This window comes from Pogoniulus pusillus, chromosome 21, assembly GCF_015220805.1.
Source record: "Pogoniulus pusillus isolate bPogPus1 chromosome 21, bPogPus1.pri, whole genome shotgun sequence".
Lineage (NCBI taxonomy): Eukaryota > Metazoa > Chordata > Aves > Piciformes > Lybiidae > Pogoniulus > Pogoniulus pusillus.
The window spans coordinates 20992132-21017469 of NC_087284.1; the positions used below are offsets into that span (position 1 = coordinate 20992132).

Genomic DNA, 25338 nt, shown 5'->3' on the forward strand with positions numbered 1-25338 from the left:
CACTTCTAAATGACACAGTACTGGTAAAAACTAACAGAGGCCACACCAAAGAAGTATGAGAAAAAAAATCTCTGAAGTGATCCAACAGAACACACTGCTAAGCTTTGTTAAGCCAAGAGAGTTGCTGAAGGTTCTGAGAGGACACATTAAAGGGTAGCATTATCTATGGCAGTGTAACTACAGAATGCAATGACTACAGAAGCAGCAGCTCACTATCCCCAGAGAATACTATCAAGAATCAGGTTGGTAACAAGGGAATAGAACTAGAAATCCAAATGTGGACTGGAGTGAGGCAAATGGAAAACACAGACCAGGCTTTGTGGCCAACAGGCTAAAGCCAATCTGTAAGCTCTTTCTGGTTCTCTCCTTGCATAAACTTCCACTCATGTTTTCAGTGTAATGGGTTTTGCATCACACTGAAATTGATTACACTGCCTATGCAGTTCAATGACAGGATGTTATCCAAGCGGCGCTACTTAAGGGTTAGCACCTTATTACCAGTGACCTTGAAAGATGTGACCTGATGAACCAAGTCAAATTAAGCACATTCCAGAAAAGCAGCCTTTCTGGCAGGTCTGTTAGACCAGAGGCTCCAGATATAAGTGAAATACTTTGTTCAATAACAAAAGTGAGCTCAACTTTGCCCAGTTCGTTCAGTCTCCCGTTAGCTCAACTCTATTGAGTGCAGTCATCACTGCCAACTCATTTCTGTGAGAACTATTCCAGCTCCTTGACCACAACCTGTCTGACAAACACTTCCCAAAGTGACTTTCAATCGTGGAGCAGAGATGTCTGACCACTTAGCCACTTGGCATTTATTTTGCATCTTCCTGCGTGTGATGGTTTGGGTGGTTTGGGTGTTCCCCGCGTTTCCCCCCTCTCCCCCCCCCCCCCCCCCCCCCCCCACTTTGGAAATCACCCAGACTAGACTCAGCCAGCTCTGGAAATTGAATGAAGCTTTATATTTACAGTTTAGCACAATATACAAGCAGAGATTTACAGTATATACAGTTATAGACAGAAATAGACAAGGTAAAAGGTAATACAGAAACACAACTCCCCTCCCAGAAACCTGAGTCCCCAGGAGGGGCTCCCAACCACCCTTCCACCTTCCCCCTACCCCTCTCAACCTTACCCCAGTCCCAAGGAAGGATGGAGGACTGGCCAGGGGGATAGGAAGCAAAGTGGATTAGAAAAGAAATGGCAGAGAGGGGTGAGGTTAGAAGAGAGATGCAGCTCCAAGCTCACCAACAGCAGAAGAGATTATCTATGTTTTTATTTCTTGTTCTTACACATCTCAGCAAGTCTTTGAGTGAAGCAGACATCACCATTGTTTTCCTTTCACAGCCTGTAATCCAGTCCTTCCCACCAAAACATTCTAGCTAGCTTCAAACTAGGACACTGCATTTGCTCCAACTCATCTCTGATCTTCTCTAGCAACTATATGTAATAAAATTCACAACCATGCCAGTAAGTTTTTGCTAGCAGAGCAGGTCTAGACTTTAGTCTGCAGAAGCAGAGTGCAAAGCAGAGAAGCTATGTCCCAGGAATTGACAACAGTTTGCCCAGGGAGGTGGTGGAGTCACCACCCCTGGAGGTGTTCAAGCAAAGCCTGGCTGAGGCACTTAGTGCCATGGTCTGGTTGACTGGCTAGGGCTGGGTGCTAGGTTGGACTGGATGAGCTTGGAGGTCTCTTCCAACCTGGTCGATTCTAGGTACTATGATTCTATGATTTCCTCCCCACTACCTCCATTTTACCCTCTAGCACTACTTGCTCCTTTCATACCCAAGCACTTCTTTAACATGTAAGCACCTCCTTTTGCAGTTGTATGCAATAGTATGCAATATTTCCAGGGAAGTGTATATTTGACATGAGTCAAAGGGAAACACCTGCATCTCTCCAGTCTTGGTATGACTGTGGCCACAAATCAGATCAGAACATAGCTGATGTCAAAGAGACACAGGTGCAGGAAACTTGCTTCAGTGCTCATTTCCACAGTACCTTTTTAAAGGACAGCTTATCCTTTGCTAATGTCCTAGTTTGAGCCTAGCTAGGATGTTCTGGTGAGAAGAACTAGATTACAGGCTGTGAAATGAAACAATGGTGATGTCTGTTTCACTCATAGGCTTGCTGAGATATAAGAACAAGAACATAAATATAGATAACAAAGTCACTTTCTGGGCTTTGGGCTGCATGTCTCTCTCTAACCTAATCTGCCATCTGTGTGACTGATCCATCTGCTTCCTAACACCCCTGGCCAACCCTTTCGAGCTACCTTGAGCATAAATCAAAGTCTTGTGTTAGGGAGAGGGGTGGGAGGAAAGGTGGAAGGGCAGTTGGGAGCCCCTCCTGGGGACTCAGGTTTCTAGGAGGGCTGCTGTGTTTCTCTATTACCTTGTACCTTCTATATTTCTGTCTATACCTGTATATATTATAAATATCTGCTTGTATCTTGTTCTAAGGTATAAATATAAGCTTCATTTAATTTCCAGAGCTGCTGAGTCTAGTCTGGGTGATTTCCAAAGTGCATGGGGGGTGGGGAACACCCAAACCATCACAGCTAACTATGCTTAGGAGAGTTGTTAACTGCTCATATGATTTTCTTTTTCTAACATATGTTTTAACTAAATGCCACCATAAAATGTGAGGAATATTGCATGCTATGCCAAGAACCCAACTTACTCCTCTCAAAATTTAGTCTTCAGAAACCATCTGTACCCTGACAGCAAGCAGCAGTACTACTTGTCCAGCCTAGTTGTAAGTTCTGATGATTCCTCTCATTCTCCACTATGCTATTAAGTGCATTCAGGGGAAAGTCCAAGGCTAAATCAGTGCCCTAACACAGCAAGGGCTTTCAGAATTCATTAGCATGCAATGCAAAATACAATTGAATTGAAATGTAGTGCTACATATGTAGGTCATTCTGCCCCTGGACTCTGCACTGGTTAGACCACACCTTGAGTGTGTCCAATTCTGGGCCCCCCAGTTTAGGAGGGACATTGAGATGCTTGAGCATGTCCAGAGAAGGGCAACGAGGCTGGGGAGAGGCCTTGAGCACAGCCCTACGAGGAGAGGCTGAGGGAGCTGGGATTGGTTAGCCTGGAGAAGAGGAGGCTCAGGGGAGACCTTATTGCTGTCTACAACTACCTGAGGGGAGGTTGTGGCCAGGAGGAGGTTGCTCTCTTCTCTCAGGTGGCCAGCACCAGAACAAGAGGACACAGCCCCAAGCTGCACCAGGGGAAATTTAGGCTTGAGGTGAGGAGAAAGTTCTTCACTGAAAGAGTCATTGGACACTGGAATGGGCTGCCCGGGGAGGTGGTGGAGTCGCCGTCCCTGGAGCTGTTCAAGGCAGGACTGGACGTGGCACTTGGTGCCATGGTCTGGCCTTGAGCTCGGTGGTAAAGGGTTGGACTGGATGATCTGTGAGGTCTCTTCCAACCTTGGTGATACTGGGATATTGTTGGAGCATCACAGCCAATGGGGAGATGTGTTGATGTTGAAACACATTCATTTACTAAAGCAAGTATCTCCAAAACTACATAACATTCTTTAATACTGAAGCAGCAATTCAGCACTTAAATGTTATCTGAGTATTTCCTTGGGTAGTCTTTAACATCAGCAAAAGAAACCAAAGGCTAATATTTTCCTATATATAGGTACAAGCCCTGCAGAAGCAGGAAGACCATCACAAAACTATGCTAGTCTGGAACAATCAAGCCCACAAACTCTGGAGAGAGCAGACTGAGTACTCAGAGCAGGTCCCAGCACAGCAGCAGTCTCCATTTTTGCACAGCATGTGCCTCCATGCAAGAATCTGCTCAAGGCAGTTCCAGAGGCATTTTAAAACAAACAGGATGTTTTTTACCACTTGTGGCAGTAATTGCACATTCATCTTATATGTGCTACCAGAGGATCTAAGAGAAGGCAAGAATACTTAACATCATCACATTTGTTTTTCCTCTGTCTGTCATAGCCTTCGCCAAAAGAAGCCACAATGTCTGTTAAGATATTACTTGCTCAAAAGCAGTGGCAGTCTGTAGAGGAAGGAAGAAATAAAGAACAAAAGAAAAACCTAACCTGTGGCTATGTCAAAAGGGAAGTAGAAATACATGCAAAGTGTTGGGCAGCAGCCTCCTATGCTTCCAACAGTGTGGAATAGATGTTTGTACTAATGGAATGATTGAACTACACCTCTGAAATAAAAATCCCAGTATCACCAAGGTTGGAAGAGACCTCATAGATCATCAAGTCCAACCCTTTACCACAGAGCTCAAGGCTAGACCATGGCACCAAGTGCCACGTCCAATCCTGCCTTGAACAGCTCCAGGGACGGCGACTCCACCACCTCCCCGGGCAGCCCATTCCAGTGTCCAATGACTCTCTCAGGGAAGAACTTTCTCCTCACCTCCAGCCTAAATCTCCCCTGGTGCAGCCTGAGGCTGTGTGCTCTTGTTCTGGTGCTGGCCACCTGAGAGAAGAGAGCAACCTCCTCCTGGCCACAACCTCCCCTCAGGTAGCTGTAGACAGCAATAAGGTCACCCCTGAGCCTCCTCTTCCCCAGGCTAACCAATCCCAGCTCCCTCAGCCTCTCCTCGTAGGGCTGTGCTCAAGGCCTCTCCCCAGCCTCATTGCCCTTCTCTGGACATGCTCAAGCATCTCAATGTTCCTCCTAAACTGGGGGGCCCAGAACTGGACACAGTACTCAAGGTGTGGTCTAACCAGTGCAGAGTACAGGGGCAGAATGACCTCCCTGCTTCTGCTGACCACACCATTCCTGATGCAGGCCAGGATGCCACTGGCTCTCTTGGCCACCTGGGCACACAATTAAGTTTTAGACAGTAAAATACAATGAGTCCTTTTCTATAAAGATCTGTGTTGCAACTGGTCAGCATGATGTAACTAGTAACTGACACGTAAACCAAAGATTAAATGTCCTGTGAACATCCATGCTGACTGGAGAGCTCAGTGAGGGACTTCATTTCCACCCAGAAACATATACACACGGATGCCTGCAACTGATAAATGTAAGAGCCTTTCACTTTTCACATCACTTCAGAAATGGAAGTTGTACTGTTCAACAACTGCACCAGAATTCCTACTTTGAGAATCACAACTTGTATTTCACCCATTCTGAAGGTGATATTCCCTGAGTTTTTCCTTTGCAATACAGCATGCCTTCTATTGAAGTATCTGATTTGAGCCACAGTAGTAAAATTTAGCTTCAGAAAGCATCATTATAAAACCTGAAGCTGTAGACAGAGGCATCTATTAATGGCAAACACCTTCAGTAAGTCCATTTACAAGTGACCAAATACCTTTTGAATATAATATCTAAAGTGTTTAGAAATAGACATAACTACTGAAGATCCTTTGCCAAAGTGTTTTGGCACACAAAGATAGATACTTGGCACACATGCACTGGACTGCATCAAATAGAAAGGTTGATACATCCCTGAGCTCCAGCTGACAATGACAGAGAGCAGATGTCTTTTTGGCACAGCTATATCTGACTCTGAAGAAAAACACACCTCTCAGAAAGGACTACTATCACACACTTGTCACTTTCTTTACCCTAAAACCATGTAACAACCATTAGTAAATATCTGTTGGGAAAAGAATCTTCTATGAGAGATCCACAATGTAAAGCTTGATCTGTCACCAGGGTGACCTTTCACTATGTTAAACTTCCCCTATTTCAGAGAGATAAATCTCAACTTCAGCTTTCATTCCCCCCCTCCACTGGCTTGTGACGGTGCACAATAACCTTCAAGCATTTTGGTAGTCTCCCTTTCCACAACAGGCACAGCTAAGAAAAAACATCTTAAGGCAAGGACTCAGGTGGCATGCACTGTTCACCTAAAAAGAACTGACACAACAAAACCTATCTCCAGGCACTACCTCACACAAAGGACACACCACCAGTTAATTCAAACATATGTATTGTTTGCTGCAGCCATTATGCCTGTGAGACAGCTGAAACAAGCTGGCCAAACTGCTGTTCCTTTAAAGCCTTCAACTCCGTCTACTCCCTAGTAACATCCACAGGTACTTACTCAAAATTGCCCCTCAAGGTCATAAAATCTCTTCAAAGCAACCTCTCCCTTCTCTCAGATGAAGTTCTCCATGACTTAAACAGTCTGCCAGTAGGTAGGTGAATATCTATCAAGCCAACTAGCATCAGGTACTATTTGTTTGCTTAAATCTGTTTTTCTGTACCTATTCAACTTACTCAAGACAAGACAACAAGCTATGGAGGACTAGAATTTTATACTATTGCTGCAGTCCAGCAGCAGGAAAAAACAACCCAACCAGCATTTCAATTCTGGAAGAGTCCAGGGAAAGATTTTTCTCCTGTTTCTGGCAAGAGCTGCCAATTAATCTTCCAATTTTCACTGAAAAGAACAGCAGAGAATAAAAACTTCTCTGCAAGTCGATCCAAGTACCCACCACAGTGGGTAAAACAAACTGCCAAGAGACACAGACCAGGATCACTGCAAAGGAATGCAGGGTTGTGACATGCACTATCCTCCACGGTGATTCATTCCTTTAACAAAAGGGTGGCCGTGTCACTCTCTTCATCCAAAGGGTCTGCACTGATACAGTGCACTGAACCAGACTGACTTGCACGACAGCATTGTCAAAACCCATAGAAGTATCAGTAACTAATTAAAGACTGCTATGTGCTTGCAAATGGCTATTTGCTACCACTCCTGCACAGGCAAGAGGAGGGGATTCAGTTCACTAAAAACTTGCTTGTTTGCTCCCCATCTGTTCATCCCCCCTTGGTGTCTGTTCCAACAGGGCATGATCCCCAGAGTGCATCAGGTTTCTGATCAACACTGACTGCTTAGTTTGCCTGTGGAGAATGTTTTAATTATATCATACTGGAATTTGGCAAGAGTTCTAGTATTCATTAAACAGCTATTTTTTGAAGCAAAGCCCACTGTAGGGATGACCAAGAGACATAGAAGAAGCCTGATGATGTGCCTTATGGTAGCTCCTTCCCCATGGCCCAGTACTGACTTCTGGAGCAGTCCTGTTCTACTAGGAATGCAGCATTTCATGGAATCAACCAGCTTGGAAGACACCTCCAAGATCATCCAGTCCAACTTATCACCCAGCCCTAGCCAGTTAACTAGACCATGGCACTAAGTGCCTCATCCAGGCTCTTCTTCAATACCTCCAGGGATGGTGACTCTACCACTAGGTGCCTAAAAACCTGGCCTCACTGAAAAAAATTTTGGACTATGAGAGTATCATAGAATCAAGCAGGTTGGAAGACACCTCCAAGATCAGCCAGTCCAACCTAGCACCCAGCCCTAGCCAGTCAACCAGACCATGACACTGAGTGCCTCATCCAGGATTTACTTGAACACCTCCAGGGATGGTGACTCCACCACCTCCCTGGGCAGCCCATTCCAATGCCAATCACTCTCTCTGGCAACAACTTCCTCCTAACATTCAGCCTAGACTTCCCCCAGCACAACTTGAGACTGTGTCCCCTTGTTCTATTGCTGGTTGCCTGGGAGAAGAGGCCAATCCCCACCTGGCTACAATGTCCCTTCGCACAGAGGCTAATGCCTTACCCCAGGAGACAGCTCTGCAATGAAATGAGACAGCACTAAGTTGCAGTGATGCTGCAAGCAGTGAAAAAAGACACTGTCCTTTGGGAGACATGCTGCTTTACTCATCCTGGCTACAGCCTCCCTTCAGGTAGTTGTACACAACAAAGAGGTCACCCCTGAGCCTCCTCTTCTGCAGGCTGCACACCCCCAGCTCCTTCAGCCTCTCCTCATAGGGTTTGTGTTCCAGGCCCTTCATCAGCTTCATCGCCCATCTCTGGACACCTTCCAGCACCTCAACATCTCTCTTGAATTGAGGGGCACAGAACTGGACACAGCACTCCAGGTGTGGCCTGACCAGTGCCGAGTACAGGGGCAGAATAACCTCCCTTGTCCTGCTGGCCACACTGTTCCTGATGCAGGCCAGGATGCCATTGGCTCTCTTGGCCACCTGGGCACACTGCTGGCTCATCTTCAGCCTACTCTGTCCCAGCACCCCCAGGTCCCTTTCTTCCTGTCTGCTCTCAGCCACTCTGTCCCCAGCCTGTAGTGCTGCTTGGGGTTGTTGTGGCCAAAGTGCAGAACCCTGCACTTGGCCTTGTTAAATCTCATCCCATTGGCCTCTGCCCAGCCATGAGAAATATGATCTACAGAACAGGTCAGAAAAGAAACAAGCCATTACTATCAGACATCTGTTTAAATCCGGAGCAACCTTCTATGTGATGGGAAAGAACTTCAGCACTTTATTGCAGGAAATGCTCATCTCAAAACCCAGCATTCTGGAAAAGCAAGCCTAAGCAGGATTAGATAATTGCAAACAGAGAGGCATGCAAGTTATGCAGCTTTGAGTCAGAACAGTTATCAAGTTACAAAATCTGCTTTCTGCAGCACTCAGCCAATAATCACAGATAGTAAATGTGTCTGCTTGCCTGTCTTCTATCCTTACCAAGGAGGAAACAGACAGTGCAACCCTATTATTCTTAACTCCTTGGAATGGCTTCAAGTCCATAAAGGAATTTTGCACAAATTTAAAAATCACAGGACAGATCAACATTATTTTTCTGCTGATGTCCATAGGATACAGCATTTCTTCCCACACAAAGCTTTTACATGGATGGGGATCTCAGTTTAGACAACTGTACCATTGGACAATCCATTTATTGCTGCCATTTTACTAGATCTGAGGAAACTATTTCAGACTATGTTTGAAAATGCTTTTTCCCCCCCATAAAAGTCAAACTGAAACTAAGAGGTCTTACAGCTACACCTACCTTGTAGGTTAGCTTTCACTGTGTGTTCACTCTGTGAACCCTGTGATAGTTTGGGTGTTACCTGCCCCCCCCTACTTTGGAAAATCACCCAGACTAGACTCAGTCAATCTGGAAACTGGACAATGAAGCTTAGCTTAAATACAGCTTAGTACAATAGACAAGCAGATATTTACAATATATACAGCCATAGACAGAAATATACAAGTTAAAAAGCAATATAGAAGCACAACAGCCCTCCCAGAAACCTGAGTCCCCAGGAGAGGCTCTCAATCACCCTTCCACCTTCTTCCCTCCCTACTCCCCCCTCCCCCTTTACCTTACCCCAGACTTTGCCTTATGTTTAATGTAGTTTGGAGAGTCGGCCAGAGGGGTTAGGAAGCAGACAGATTACTCAGGCAGGTTAGACATAGAGAAGTGCAGCTCAAAAATCCCAGAGAGAGAGAAAGACTCTGTTATCTATATTTATGCTCTTGTTCTCATACATCTCAGCAAGCCTATGAGTGCAGCAGACATCACCATTGTCTCCTTTTCACAGCCTGTCATCTAATTCTTCTCACCAAAACATTCCAGCTTGCTCCAAACTAGCACAGTTTTAAAGGTAGTCTCACTGTTCTGAAACAGAGCCTTCCAGAAGAACAAGCATGTATCCTCTGTGTGCAAACAGAAGCTTAGACTTGCAGAGGCACTTGCAATGAAAGCTGTCCTAGTCAGACCTATTAAGCTCAAGCCAGGCTTTGGATCTACAGCAGTTGCATGGGGTACAAGAAGAGGATTTCAGAAAAGCTGTTTTAGGATAAGATGAAATCAAGCAACAATATGCTTCAAAGCTTTTTACCATAAAAATGTTTTATAAGACCCATCCCTCATTGAGAACAATTGAAAACAGATGAACAATAAAAATGCTTGTGCAGGAAAAATTAAAACTTCAGGAAAAGGCAGTTTTATTTCCTATGGTGCATAAATGCCATGGTTAGGGATGTACTATACCTGTGACTAAACTGAATTTCCAGAATCCTACCCACCTAAAACAAAACTGAGGTGGAAGCTTGCTTTTAGATGCAGAGAGAAAGGCAGCTCTTGAAGCAGCAACACAAAATTTTACCCAAAATTCCAAGCTTCAGTTCTTTTGACAGCTTCTACACACATTCCTTACCTGATCCATTTCCAACGTCATTAAAATACTCAAAGCCCTACCTGAAAAAATGAGGACACCTATCATAGAATCAACCAGGTTCATAGAATCATAGAATCAACCAGGTTGGAAGAGACCTCCAAGATCATCCAGTCCAACTTATTAGTTTCACACCTAATCTTTACTGTTCCAACACAGTGGCAAAGTTTTATAGCAGTTGACACTATGATAGCATAGGAGGGAATTGAATTGGAAAGCTTTCCTTGAAAAAACTTCTGAAAGCCCTTGTGTCACTTATCTAAAGCAGCCAGGAAGAAAGGGACCTGGGGGCAAGACTGTGAGAGGATTCTTATACCTGGCCTTTGGTCAAAAATGCCACCTGAATCTTCAGAATCCTTACCATCCAGACCATGGATGGCCAGCAGTATTAACAAGGCACTGAGCAGGATGAATCATTTTACCAGAAGACCAGGCTCTGTGCCTTACCTCCTTTCAACCAAGCCCTGATAACTTCAATTAGGAAGAAAATTGAGGAAAACATGGGGTAGGATTAATTGGTGCTTAGAACGTACAAACAGACAAACCACACATTCACTGACAGCCAACACTACTGCATGAAAGGCTCCTGTGTCTGACTAGACTTATTCTGGTTTAGATTTTAATCCTCTGGAAGCCAAACTTCACTTTCTAGGAATGTTTTTGCTCATGTAGGGATTTAATGAAGAAACCTTACACTTCAGTGAGGGACACAGGAGAGGGAAGGGCAGGAGGAATTCTTATCCACAGAAGGCATAAGTTTATTTTCTATAGAAAATGAGGCCTGGCAAAATAAAAGCAGGAAACACAGAAAGGAATAAGTCTGTAGCATTCACTTGTGTCCAACTTCAGCTATATTAAGCTCTCTCTCTCTCTCCCTCCATGTATCTCCATATATATATATATCTATCTGCTCTCTCTATATATATCTATCTATCTGCTCTCTCTCTCTATATATATATATATATCTGCTCTCTCTCTATATATATATATCTGCTCTCTCTCTCTCTCTATATATATATATATCTGCTCTCTCTCTCTCTCTATATATATATATATCTGCTCTCTCTCTCTCTCTATATATATCTGCTCTCTCTCTCTCTCTATATATATCTGCTCTCTCTCTCTATATATATATATCTGCTCTCTCTCTCTCTCTATATATATATATCTGCTCTCTCTCTCTCTATATATATATATCTGCTCTCTCTCTCTATATATATATATCTGCTCTCTCTCTATATATATATATCTGCTCTCTCTCTCTATATATATATATATCTGCTCTCTCTCTCTATATATATATATCTGCTCTCTCTATATATATCTGCTCTCTCTCTATATATATATATATATCTGCTCTCTCTCTCTATATATATATATATCTGCTCTCTCTCTATATATATATATATATCTGCTCTCTCTCTCTCTATATATATATCTGCTCTCTCTCTCTATATATATATATATCTGCTCTCTCTCTCTCTATATATATATATCTGCTCTCTCTCTCTCTATATATATATCTGCTCTCTCTATATATATCTGCTCTCTCTCTATATATATATATCTGCTCTCTCTCTCTATATATATATCTGCTCTCTATATATATATATCTGCTCTCTCTCTATATATATATATCTGCTCTCTCTATATATATATCTGCTCTCTATATATATATCTGCTCTCTCTCTATATATATCTGCTCTCTCTCTATATATATCTGCTCTCTCTCTATAGATATATATCTGCTCTCTCTCTATATATATATATCTGCTCTCTATATATATATCTGCTCTCTCTCTCTATATATATATATATATCTGCTCTCTCTCTATATATATATATCTGCTCTCTCTCTCTCTATATATATATATCTGCTCTCTCTCTCTATATATATATATATATCTGCTCTCTCTATATATACATATATGCTCTATATTAATTGGTAAGGTGGTTCAATTGTACTTTATTTCCTTACCCACAGCTGGGAAAACATATAACTTTTAAGATGCCCATCAGTCATTCCAGTCCAGTTCTCAGAGAGAGAAATGCAGCTTGCCATACTATGTACTTTTACAGTGAGAAGCAAAGCACCTCATTAACAAAGACCTAAATAAAAATACAATACTTCAATAAATAAATGCCTGGAAAACTGAACTGAACTAACCCTTCCCCTTACAATTCCTGCGTTACCTCTTGAGAAGCTGTAAGCCCATTTACAGTTGGTAATTTCTCAGATATGAGAAAAGCTCTTCTCATATTGCCTCTAGAAGTCAGAGACAAGATGAGGGAAGTTTGTAATTGGTTGAGGGAGAGGAAGCCTCACATTCACCTTTGTCCCAGCAGCTCTTGGCGAGAGAAATAAATGCCCATAACAAGCATTTGTTTTGCCATAAAGACAAGCACACAGGGCAAGAAAAGTTACACCCATAGGGATTAAAGAGCAATTCTTTCCCAAGAGAAATTAAGACACAAGCAAAATACTCTGCTTATGCCTAGCAAGGGCCAAGGAAAACTTAATTCTGGACTATGCTGTGTGGTTCATACACACAAATGGAAAGAAAAATAGAGTGAAAAAAAAAACTTCTATGTTTGAACTTTTTTAATTCACATGCTGTAGAGAGCTCTGATCCAAATAGCTTTCATAGACCTGATTATGTCACAAGGAGAGTTCTGATCCAAATAGCTTTCATAGTCCTGATTATGTCACAAGGGGAGTTCTGACCCACAGAACTTTCACAGACTTGAATACATCACAAGGAGAGTTCTGATCCAAATAGCTTTCATAGAGCTGATTATGTCACAAGGAGAGTTCTGACCCACAGAACTTTCACAGACCTGATTGTGTCACAAGGAGAGTTCTGACCCTCAGAACTTTCACAGACCTGATTACATCACAAGGAGAGTTCTGATCCAAATAGCTTTCATAGACCTAATTACATCACAAGGAGAGCTCTGACCACAGAACTTTCACAGACCTAATTACATCACAAGGAGAGCTCTGACCACAGAACTTTCACAGACCTGATTACATCACAAGGAGAGTTCTGACCCAAATAGCTTTCATAGACCTAATTACATCACAAGGAGAGTTCTGACCCACAGAACTTTCACAGACCTGATTACATCACAAGGAGAGCTCTGATCCAAATAGCTTTCATAGACCTAATGATGTCACAAGGAGAGCTCTGATCCAAATAGCTTTCATAGACCTAATGATGTCACAAGGAGAGTTCTGATCCACAGAACTTTCACAGACCTGATGACATCACAAGGAGAGTTCTGATCCAAATAGCTTTCATAGACCTAATGATGTCACAAGGAGAGTTCTGACCCACAGAACTTTCACAGACCTGATCATGTCACAAGGCATTTAACCTTCCATCTTGCTAGAAAGTGACCCCTCTCCCACACAGAACAAACATCCTGAGAACAGAGCAGGTGAATTAAACTAGCTTTTCAGTACTAAAAGCACTGCCAAGCAGCATAACACATAGTAATAACTGAAACACACTGTGGTTATTTTCCATGCCTTTGAACAGAAGATTCTAACTTGTGATGGATCTACTAACACTTTAGAGCACTCAAAACCAACCATGCCATCCAGTAATGATTGTTTTCCATTGTCAGAAGAGAAATGAAGACAATTATATTTCATTATTTCACCTGTGAAAAATGAGCTGTTCCTGATAAAACTGGAATAGTGCCCTACCTCTGCACTGTAATTTAAATTGAGGGCATTAGTTCCCATAACAGATTCAGTAGCTCCAGAGGTAGGATTTAAATACTAGTTAAGTAGTTATTACACATTTTAAAGGGAAAAAACATGCACACAAATACCTCTAAGGTCCTCCATCCCATGCAGTCAAAGTTAACACAGAAAAAGAATTGTGTGCAATCTGGCAGCAAAGTAGAGCCTTAGATAGATGCTTCTCAACAACGCATGCAGTCATACACACAATAAAAGTCTGGGTTCCCCACAAGCTGGCAAGATTACACTTGTCATGTAAGAACTAGACTTGATCCAAATTCTCCTCTCACTGTCAAAAAACACTGTGTAACATGAGCAAAAGTCATTCTGCCCAGTTAAGGACCAGTGATATTATGCCAGTGTTTCTGGTTTCTCCTTATTCTTCTGTTTATGAAGGGGAGGGGGAAAGACATCTGATCTCATAACTGCTCCTCTTCTAACAATATCACCTGAAAATTTCATTAGTTTTCTCACAGGAACAAAGAAGGAAATTGAGGAAGATAATTTTTAAAACAGATTCACTGAAAAGAGTATTAAAACATCTCCCTCCAAGTTAGTATATTGTTTGAGAAGACTCCAGTCTAGTGTTGTTTCAGCTACTACACACCATTGTACACTAGTCCCTGAGAAAGAGAAGTGCCACGTGATTTAAAACACTGATATGACAAATTAATGCATGGTAGATAGGAATTTCCTGATTCAAAGCATGGGCATGAAAGAACTTCCTGTTGCTCTCTTTGCTCTAAGTATCTTAGTAAGGGTTTAATAGCACAGCCTGTCTGTTCAATATCTTTATTGATGATCTGCATGAGGGGACTGAGTCCAGCATCAGTAAGTTTGCAGGCGACACCAAGCTAGGAGCAGGTGTGGATCTGTTGGAGGGTAGCAGAGCCCTGCAGAAGGACCCTGACAGGCTGGATGGGTGGGCAGAGGCCAATGGGATGAGATTTAACAAGGCCAAGTGCAGGGTTCTGCACTTTGGCCACAGCAACCCCAAGCAGCACTACAGGCTGAGAGCAGCCAGGCAGAGAGGGCCCTGGGGGTACTGGTAGATAGTAGGCTGAAGATGAGCCAGCAGTGTGCCCAGGTGGCCCAGTGAACATGCTGTTGAGCACAGCTCCCTAAGGTAATTAACCAGTTCAGTTAAATACAGATACCAGTATTAAACGTCCGTTTTCATGGACAGGCATTTTTACAACAGGGATTTCAACTTGTGTAGGAAACACTTTCTGGAAAACATAGTAAATGATAAAAAAATACACAAATATCCCCCAACAATTTTATCAACCTTACTTATGGCAGAGGTGACCAGAATATGTATAGTGAAGAGAACTACTTCGCCAAGAAATGACTCTGGTTGTGTCTGAATACTGGCACAGAGCTGCAGTCTTTTCCTTAATGAATTGTTCAAACACAGCCAACCCAAGCCTTTCCTTAAAGGAACTACTTGAAAGTACAAACAGCTTCTCCTGGCAGCCCATCACCCATTTTTCAAGTTTTGAAGTTTTTTTACTCCTTAGGAAAAGGGCTGCCCTAATTTAGCAAAGCATTTGTCCTGTATTAAACAATACAGACATAGCTAACTACAAAACAAAGAGCAGAAACAAACCACTTGTGTTTTTCAGCCTTCAAATATCACCCACTGCCTTCTGCCAATCACTTTCCTAACACAAACAAGACCCACAAAGAAGCAAACCAATTCCTAGTTAGGAATTGTTTGCAGACGTGAGGAATCTAGAAGTAGCCAAAGGACTGAAAATGCCAGAAAATTAACTTTGATGAGGTTTTTGCAGTTAGCAAAACAGACTTAAAGCTCCAGACCCAATTCTGAATACATGTTAGTGTTTTTCCACAGGGAAATGATACAATATCAACCTCAGCTAGAGTTTTATGAAGTCCAGATTGGTAAGATTTCCTTTCAAGAAAATAAAAAAAAGCATTTCAATTTAGGAAAGTTATCAGAGCAATCTCATTTCCTTCCCTGTCTAAGAAGAGTGGGTAAAAGAAGGTCTAGGGCATGCAAGTACTAGAGTCCTACTACCTTAGCTGAGAAAGATCTCCTGGAAGCTTTCCATGCCATGCATCACCAGCACCAAAGTTTATTCTGGCCTCCAGCTGGCATGCAAGTTATTTGGTTTTTTGAATGTACAAAAGAGAGAGCATCCAGTTAATTTTGCACCAGACTGAAGCAGCAAATCAAGTCAAAGATAACTCCCTGGAGTACAGTTTGCTAGCTTATATATGTTAGTACTAAAACAGAGAATGCCCTACCTTCCTGCAGAAACATTTAAAGACTCAGAGAATCAACCAGATTGAAAGAGACCTCCAAGATCATCCAGTCCAAGTCACATTTTATGAAGAAGCATGCATGTGAGCCACTAAGTCCAGTATGCTACAGAGAACATTAACAACCTTTTTAAAGCCTAAATCCACCTCCTATCTGTTACTTCACACCCTGTTATCACACACACACACACAGTATCATCAGGGCTGGAAGAGACCTCACAGATCATCAAGTCCAACCCTTTACCACAGAGCTCAAGGCCAGACCATGGCACCAAGTGCCACGTCCAGTCCTGCCTTGAACAGCTCCAGGGACGGCGACTCCACCACCTCCCCGGGCAGCCCATTCCAGTGTCCAATGACTCTCTCAGGGAAGAACTTTCTCCTCACCTCCAGCCTAAATCTCCCCTGGTGCAGCCTGAGGCTGTGTGCTCTTGTTCTGGTGCTGGCCACCTGAGAGAAGAGAGCAACCTCCTCCTGGCCACAACCACCCTTCAGGTAGCTGTAGACAGCAATAAGGTCTCCCCTGAGCCTCCTCTTCTCCAGGCTAACCAATCCCAGCTCCCTCAGCCTCTCCTCGTAGGGCTGTGCTCAAGGCCTCTCCCCAGCCTCGTTGCCCTTCTCTGGACATGCTCAAGCATCTCAATGTCCCTCCTAAACTGGGGGGCCCAGAACTGAACACAGTACTCAAGGTGTGGTCTAACCAGTGCAGAGTACAGGGGCAGAATGACCTCCCTGCTCCTGCTGACCACACCATTGCTGATGCAGAGAGGCACTTCATTTTTAATAAGAGAAAATACTGTATTAGGGGAAGCTGAAAGCAGCACAGCAACTCACTTAAGTGCTGTGTCCCATCCTCCTCCTGCCCTCACCATGTGATCTGGGCAACAACAAGCAACATAAGTGCTGAGCTTAAAGTAAATTGACTTTTTGGAGACAAACTGAGTAAACACACACAATCCCTTTTCAATGCTCAGTTTAAAGTTACATTAAAAAGAAAGCAAAAAAAAAAAGGAGAAGGAGTATTTATACAGCATTTATGAACAGTAACTCTGGTTAGCAGCAATTAGCCATTGTCAGAGTGCAAATTCACGTTCAAAGCCAAATTCACTTTCAAAACCAAATTCACTTTCGAAACTGCTTGAAGGGCTGACATTTTGAATATTGTTTTATTTCCTGTTCCAGTCCTGCTGTAAGAGCCAAGTCTCAAGCCCTTGCATACAGCAGAGTGAAACCCAGCTACAGATGAAATGCAAGAACCAGCCCTGGTGGAGCACCAGAAAGCAGAACAGCATCACATAAGCAGTGCAACATGCAGTGTTGCATTAAGAAACACTATTATTATTTACAGGAGTCCTATGGAGGGTGTCATGGTTTGACTGCAACTATTACACAGTGAGGAGGTGTGTAAGAGAAGACAAGCCAAAGCCCTGCAGAGGGACATAGACAGGCAGAATGGGTGGGCAGAGGCCAATGGGATGAGATTTAACAAGGCCAAGTGCAGGGTTCTGTACTTTGGCCACAATAACCCCAAGCAGCACTACAGGCTGGGGACTGAGTGGCTGAGAGCAGACAGGAGGAAAGGGACCTGGGGGTGCTGGTATATAGTAGGCTGAAGATGAGCCAGCAGTGTGCCCAGGTGGCCAAGAGAGCCAATGGCATCCTGGCCTGCATCAGGAACAGTGTGGCCAGTAGGACAAGGGAGGTTATTCTGCCCCTGTACTCAGCACTGCTCAGGCCACACCTTGAGTGCTGTGTCCAGTTCTGGGCTCCTCAATTCAAGAGAGATGTTGAGGTGATGGAAGGTGTCCAGAGATGGGTGATGAAGCTGATGAAAGGCCTGGAACACAAACCTTATGAGGCTGAAGGAGCTGGGGGTGTTCAGCCTGGAGAAGAGGAGGCTCAGGGGTTGTGTACAACTACCTGAAGGGAGGCTGTAGCCAGGATGAGTAAAGCAGCTGTTCAGACTGTGCCTCTGAGGTTTCTCACAAGAAAAATGACACCGGGGGAGAGGGGGAAAAGTCCCCTGCACTTTTTGTCTTATTTGCAGCCCCATAGACTGGAGTTTGGCAGTTTTGGCTTCCAAGCCCAACAGAGTGGGGCTTGACAGCTTTACGTGTGGCTCTGTTGTGGTGACTTGAGAAAGGAAGTTTGATCTAAATCTGAGTTTCCCTGCCTGTTGAGTATAGCTACTGGACCAAAGTGATTTCAATTTCCCCCTCCTGTTAGAAGTGTTGATGGCAGCACAGAGACATAAATGTTTCAAATGGACAGAAAAGACAAGAGTGCTACAGGCATTGGCTGAGGTCTTTCAGATGATGCTGGAAGCTGAGCAGGAAAAACATCTACAGGCTGAAACCAAACGGGAAGTTGAGTGAGATCAAGGGCTATGAACAGAAACAGAATTGGGGACTGAGTGAGAAAAATGTCTGGGAGCTGAAACTGAATTGAGGGCTGAGCAAGAGAAACGGCAGCAGGCTGAGATGACTGCAGATGGCCTACAGAGCCAGCTGTGCAGTGCTTTTGCTAGGGAACAAGAGCTGCAGGTAGAACTGAGTTGTGACAGGCGAGCCTTGGGAGTGATTGTGGATGTAACAGTCATCATCCCTGGTCTGGGATGGAAGAAGCAAAGCAAAAGCAGAGAGATAACCTAACTCCTCAGCTTTGTCCGTTTCTTAAAACTGAGATCCAGTATGATCAGAGCAATGAGGGCAGGCCAGAAGCCACAACTAAGGAGATACCCTATAGTGCAACTGGACTGGCAAGATTACAAGAGAAACACAGCTGGCTCCTCTGGAAGTCTGAGAGTGAGTGTGTGGAGAGTCTCTCTTACCAGGGAAGACAGGATAAAGATGATGGAGGATGAAGGCCAGGGGTGTTGCGGTCCAGGTGTGTTTCTGACAGTGGAGGATTAGCATGCACCACGGTCTATGACTCAGCAAGCAACATACTGGAGGGTTGGACTCCTTGCAAAGGGGAGTGCAGACAGCCATGCCCACTTCAGGTTTAAATCGGTTAACTGAAAGTGTGCAGAAAGTAGCTTGCCTTCAACTAATGCACACACAGCAGCTGATTCCACAGCAGCCCCTCCTGCTGCTCCTAAAGGCTAGCCCAGATCGAATGACACTGCTGATAAGGGGCCCTCCTGTCTCTCTGAAAGGGCACACCACCCAAATCCAGGATCACTTGAGGGCTGCACCCTTAGGTCTGGCCCTCAGGCTGAGAGGTTCCTCTACAGCAGCAATGATTTCTGATTCTTTTCTCACCTGGCTGGGGGCTGCCCAAGAGTTAACCCACAATAATTGTCTGTGCTGGTCCCGATGGGAGACTTGAAAACTAAGGCTACAATTAGGGGAGCAAAAATGGAAGGAAGGGTTAGAAAACCTCCTAAAAAATTCGTTGGCCTGGGGCCATCTCTGGAGGGACTGCATTGGAAAGGGGATAGCACAAGAGGTGATAGACAGCCTTTCCCTTTCTAATTTGCAGTTATTCATGAGGATGTAGAAGAGACCAGAGATAAAGATTTGGAGGAAAGAAAATTGCTGCTAACATCCCCTCACAATGGGGTTAAGTCAGCATAAGCCCATCCCCATGAAGTTAGCCGCACTGGATTCACCTTTGATGGCTCACTGAACCCCCCCTGTACATGTACTTCTGGGTAGCCACTGACAGCTAAAGCAAGGAACACAAAATCAGTACTCACTGGATCCACGATCAGATGGATTTATTGCTCCAGTAATCTATTAGCTTCAGTCATGCCACTCAAACACAACTGCTGGAACACATTCAGGAAGACTAACTTCAAGCTTTAACACTTAGGTCAGAATCTACAGCACACTAAGTCTGTAATCTCAATGCTCCAACGTTTCTGAGTAGGCAAGTTCTCAAAACCCACGTCTACTACCCTGCCATTAAAAGTCAAATGAAAACTGAGATGATAAACTTGTATTTCACAATTGGCTTTCAAAAAGAAGCAAACTGCTACAAACAAACTTTGGTATGATATAATTCTATTAATAATTAGTGCTGTGCTCATAAACCATCTGCAGGAGATGATTTTTCAGATAGAGTTGCGTCAAAGCTGCAACCAGAGCAAGGTTTAGCCTGTCTTAAAAAGTTAAATTTATGGAAAACAAACAAAACTCTGAAGTGCCACAAATTATACACAATAAATCCTTATCAAGCAAATAAAGGCAGCACAGTGCAGTTTGTGATTACTCAGAAACACTTAGCTGCCTGAGAGCACACACAGGTCAATTTCAAAGCACTCTCTACAACTGATCAGTGTAACAATGTAGCAATCCAGGTAAAACCTAATATCCTTGTAACAAAGGTTATCTGGTGTTTTAGAAGTGATATCATAGAATCAGCCAGGTTGGAAGAGACCTCCAAGATCAGCCAGTCTGACCTAGCACCCAGCCCTGGCCAGTCAACCAGACCATGGCACTAAGTGCCTCAGCCAGGCTTTGCTTGAACACCTCCAGGGGTGGTGACTCCACCACCTCCCTGGGCAGCCCATTCCAATGCCAATCACTCTCTCTGACGACGACTTCCTCCTAACATCAAGCCTAGACCTCCCCCTGCACAACTTGAGACTGTGTCCCCTTGCTCTATTGCTGCTTGCCTGGCAGAAGAGCCCAACCCCACCTGGCTACAGCCTCCCTTCAGGTAGTTGTAGACAGCAATGAGGTCCCCCCTGAGCCTCCTCTTCTCCAGGCTAAACAACCTCAGCTCCCTTTTGAGGAACAGTGATCCTTTCCCTAATGCACTGCATCTCAAAATTGAAGAGAAGCAATTTGGGCAAATCCCCAGTGATCTGCAATTTTACAGCAGATGGGAAGGCCACAACAGCCATTTTAAACATCACTTGCAGTATTCTTTCTGACATCTCACCTAGGATGTTACGAAGTAGCAAATCAGAAAACAGCATTCAGGAAGTTCAGCTAACAAAAGCTCTTTTCTCTATCCATAAAGTGGCATACTGCAGTACAACACAAAACCCACTGTGCTGAAAACTATGTGCCACACACCTAACCACAAATGCCACTCTGTAGACTTCAACATGGATATTCAGGTTACACTGAAAGCACACAGCAGTTGTTTCCTCAGAGTGCTGCCTACTTCCACCACCGATTCAAATCGCTCTAGCGCAAAACAGCTTTTTTATGACAGTTCAGCAGGTCATTTACCAAGGGCACCAAAGCCCCCAGCAGTTCAGGAAAGCAAGGCCTCCATTTAACACATTTCTACTTCTTGTCCTCTGCATCACCCAGAAAGCAAGTAGCAAAGAAGACGTTCACAGCAGTGCACACAAGTTGGTAGGAAATCCAGATCTATAAGCACACTACTGGTACATTGGCAAGTTACCTAAAATGAAAGATCAGAGTCTGGACCATAGGGGTGGGGAACTTTTTTAAATTCTTTTCGTTTTTTAAACAAATATTCTACCTAATTTTCAACCCTGGTAATGATCTGCACGGCAGAGATTAATTTGCCACATGTAGTCTGCATTTCTAGGATCCAACTGCCACTCCCAGTGAAGAACAGGAGAAAAATGAGAGCATCCTAATTGCACCAGTCCTCGTCTTCCTCACACCTCCTGCAAGGTAGCTGTGGAACAGCAAAGCTCTCCTGCACTTCACTGAGGTTTGCAGCAGACAGTGTCATCACATTTCTCCCCCAGAGCTGTCGATGAACTGAAGAGAACTCACAGGAAAGCTCAGACATGCAGCCACGCCTTTCTATCACCCCTGGAAACAGGACTTTTTGCATGTGACCAGAACTTTAAACACCAGTCTTTTCAACTCTGGCGACAAACTGGGATTTCCCTTTTCAGAGGGAATCCAAAGAGGCTTTGGTCACAACTTCTGGGTTCACCCGATTCATGCAGAAGTTGTTCTAGTGATGGTATCAAGCGAGTTAAACCTCACAACCATGAGAATAGCTTAAAGCTTGACTCCCACTCTCCTGAAAGCATAGCTTATTTGGCAATAGATGGAAGGAACTGCAGCGTCTGTCCGAGAAGTAGGGGTCACCCCCTTTGCTCTGCACAATTTTCGTGCATATTCTGAGTGTGAGAGAAGTCTATTCTTCGGCAATTGCTCTTCTGCACTCCCAAGGACAGACCATAGGACATTCTTCCTCCACCCACAAAACCTCAACAACAAAAACAACCAGCAGGGGATGGGATATATGTTGTGATCCTGTATAGTTACCTAAACACCATGAGGGCAGGTCATACATAAGACAGCTAGAAGCTTAAGAAAGCTTAAAACTAGTCGGCAGGAAGACAGACTTTCTGCACTCGCCCTTGCTTTGCCTCATACCAGATGATTGCTCCAGTAGTCCTTCACGCTAGCAGCAAAGCGGATGAAACTCATCCTTTGATGCAACTCCAGAGAGACTAATACGTTTCCACAAGAATGAATCAGGCCCTGTGTATCTAAAACCAAACTCACTGAAGTTCCACCGAAGCGAAATTGCAGGACTACAATCTATGGATAACAGCTGGAGAACATTAACTCTTCCCCCTCCCTTTCCTGGGGTTGGGGTTTTTTTCTGTTCAGACAGGAAGCAGTCATATACCATACTGCATAATATAAGGATCCTGGGATAGAAAGACGAGTAGAAAAGGATTACAAAGAGAGCTCGAAAAGTTTTGATTGTTTGGCTTTAGGGGGTTTTTTTTAGAGCAAAGTTAAGGCTGCCACAGCCCTTGAGCTGCCTCCACATTTTAAGACACGGCTGAATCAAGATGGCAGTTACTTCCCATCGACTAAACACAACGCACACAACATTTAAAACAAAACAAATAATCGCAAAAAAACCCAACCCAAAACAAACCACACCGAGCAACTCAGGTTATTTCAAGGGATTTCAGCACAGCAAGAGCCCGAGTGCTGCGTCCTTCCCAGTGGTGGCTGCCCCGAGTCGAGGGAGGGGTGTCTAGGCGAGAGGCACCTCGGCAGGGGACCCACGCACGGACCCTCTACCCGTGCACCCCCCACCTCCTTCCGGCCCGGGGCGACCCCCGCCAGCGCCCCCGCATTCCTTTCCCCCCCCTCGACTCACCCTCGCTGCCGTACTGCTTGCCATTGTTCGCGCCCATCCTGCCGACTTCATGCTCGCCGCCTCCTCCCCACGCTGCCGCGCAGCATCTCTACCGCGGGGTGCCGAGCGACCGCAGATGATGGAGGGGAGCAGAGAGGGTGGGCGTGGGGTAGGGGGGAATTCCAGGGAGTTTTCACGGCGACATGCCCAAAGCAGCCTTGCGACTTCCTCCTCTTTCTTCTCGGGGGGTCGACACCCTCCCTCCCTCCTCCCCTCCTCTTCAAAAATAATTTAAAAATTGTTTTAAAAAGCAAAGAAAGAACTTTTAAAATGGGGTTTATCGAGACGCCTCTTCCCCGCCCCGGTTTCCAGCCCGGGTGTCAGCGTTGGGGGAGGCGGCTCCAGTTGTAATCCACAAGCAGGACGGGCGGGACGGCCTCCGGGCGCAGGCTCTGCCGCCCCACGGACGGCACTGGCGCTCCAGCTGCACTTTAGCGCCGCTCCGCCGCCTGCCCCGGGAAACTGCTGCCAGCCACTTGTTGCCTGGGGAGAGAGGAAAAGCAGAGCCGCCACCTCACACTTTTGTCGGCGGCAGGCGCCTCCTCCCGGCGCCCAGCACCGCCGGGACAAGGGGAGGAAGGGATGGAAACTAGGGCCGGCCCCTGCCTTTAAAGCCGCAGTTCCCGGACCCGAGGTTCCACTTACGCCTGCCGTCCTGCCTCCCCTGGTGTTTTCCCGGTCGCTGCTGTTGCTGCTGCTGCTGCTGCTGCTGCCGACGACGACGACGACAATACCCACCACGGACCCAGCGTTCCCGCTCGCCTTCCAGCAGGGACCCGCCCCAGCCCCGCCGCTCCCCGGCCGTCCGCGGCTGCTCCCGGCCGCGCCCCGCGGGGGGCTTGCCGGGCCCTCCCTGGGCTGCTCGGCCGCACGAAGCCCGCTGCGGAGCGGCGCTGAGCGGCACAGCCCGCAGGGGAACGTCTGTCTGCGGCGGGGCAAGGGAGCGCGTTTGCCAGTGTGCTCCACCGATGGGTTCGACACTGCGTATCGGGCACCTTCGTGGCACCATCCAACGCTGTGCAGCTCTCAGGAGGTGTCAGGAAATCACCGTGTGTACACAGATTGTAGGCACAGGCGGTCCCCGTGTTCCCCTGTCGTTTCTGTCTTCTCCGGTTTTCGATCTGTTCTCTCCTCTGCCGACAGTCATTCCCCCAGCGCTCGGCTACAGGGACTCACTCCTGGGCTTTGTCACCACATCGAGGAGAAACAGTCACGTCTTTAACATCCCCAGATTAGTTCTTCAGGTATCTTATGAGGATAGTGCTTTAAGATAATACGTTTCTGTTTAATTCAGCCTTTTCTTTCACCCCAAAAGACAGACTCGGTAACTCAAGACCACAGGGAAGCAATATGCGTCCGCTCAGCACAAACGTCGGGGCTGTTATTACGAGCTCTGACAAGAGACTCATCTGCCATCACTGCTATCTTTCGAACAGACGCGTACCTGAAATCGTGGACTATGCTCAGTGGTGTAAGTGGTGTAAGGTACAGCAACGATGGGGTAAAGCTCTTTCCCGAGGGCAGCCCTCTCTTAGTGACAGAATTGGGTATTCAAGCTTTCGCTACTGTAAGGAAGTCCACTCTCCTCTGCCCAGCAAACCGGGCTGAGTAACAAAGACACTGCCAAATGCGAGTGAGGGTAAACTCTGTGTGAGATCAAGTTAATACCCGAAACTGCCACTCCTGAATGGATGCTTGCCCTCAAAGAGCTGACATTAAAATAACACACACACACAAGGTAACAAAGCTTGCTTAAAACGACTCTTAGCAGGATTAAGTAGTAATCGGAGGTTACCAAAGTACTTTTGGAAGAGTCGGATTGCGAAGTAAACCAGAGGGATGAAAGTTTGCCTCAGCCTGGTGGCGCTGGCTCTCTGATGACAGGGCAGGGTGCAATGAGCTGGGATGCACACCCCAGGAGCGTGGGAACGCTTGTGGCACGCACTTTAGCACAGGAAGAAGCACAGGTACATGTAACTACACCTAACATGTGGATTACACAGATACCTGCAGGAGATATGTGCAAACAGGAGGCCCACACATCTGGAAGAGGGGTGTGTGCTTGCAACCCACACAGCCTGGGGAGTGACATGCTCACAGCCTTGCCTGTGTGAGACTAGGACACTTTAGGATTAGTTATAGAAGAGTTTTTAGGAGTTTATGGCTGTTTACTAACATTTTGCAAGTAT

The 25338-nt window shown here is 45.3% G+C and overlaps 1 protein-coding gene across 1 annotated transcript in view; it reads right to left on the minus strand.

The window, feature by feature from the left end:
• FBXL7 (F-box and leucine rich repeat protein 7) overlaps window positions 1-23846 on the minus strand; it is a 91690-nt gene extending 67844 nt beyond the window's left edge. The window contains exons 1-2 of the mRNA XM_064161199.1: window positions 23795-23846; window positions 23111-23632 (exon numbers count right to left, since the gene is read on the minus strand). Of these exons, the coding sequence (XP_064017269.1) occupies window positions 23111-23147 (37 nt within the window). The 5' untranslated portion in view covers window positions 23148-23632; window positions 23795-23846. The remainder of the gene's footprint in view (window positions 1-23110; window positions 23633-23794) is intronic.
• Between the last annotated feature and the right edge of the window lie 1492 nt (window positions 23847-25338).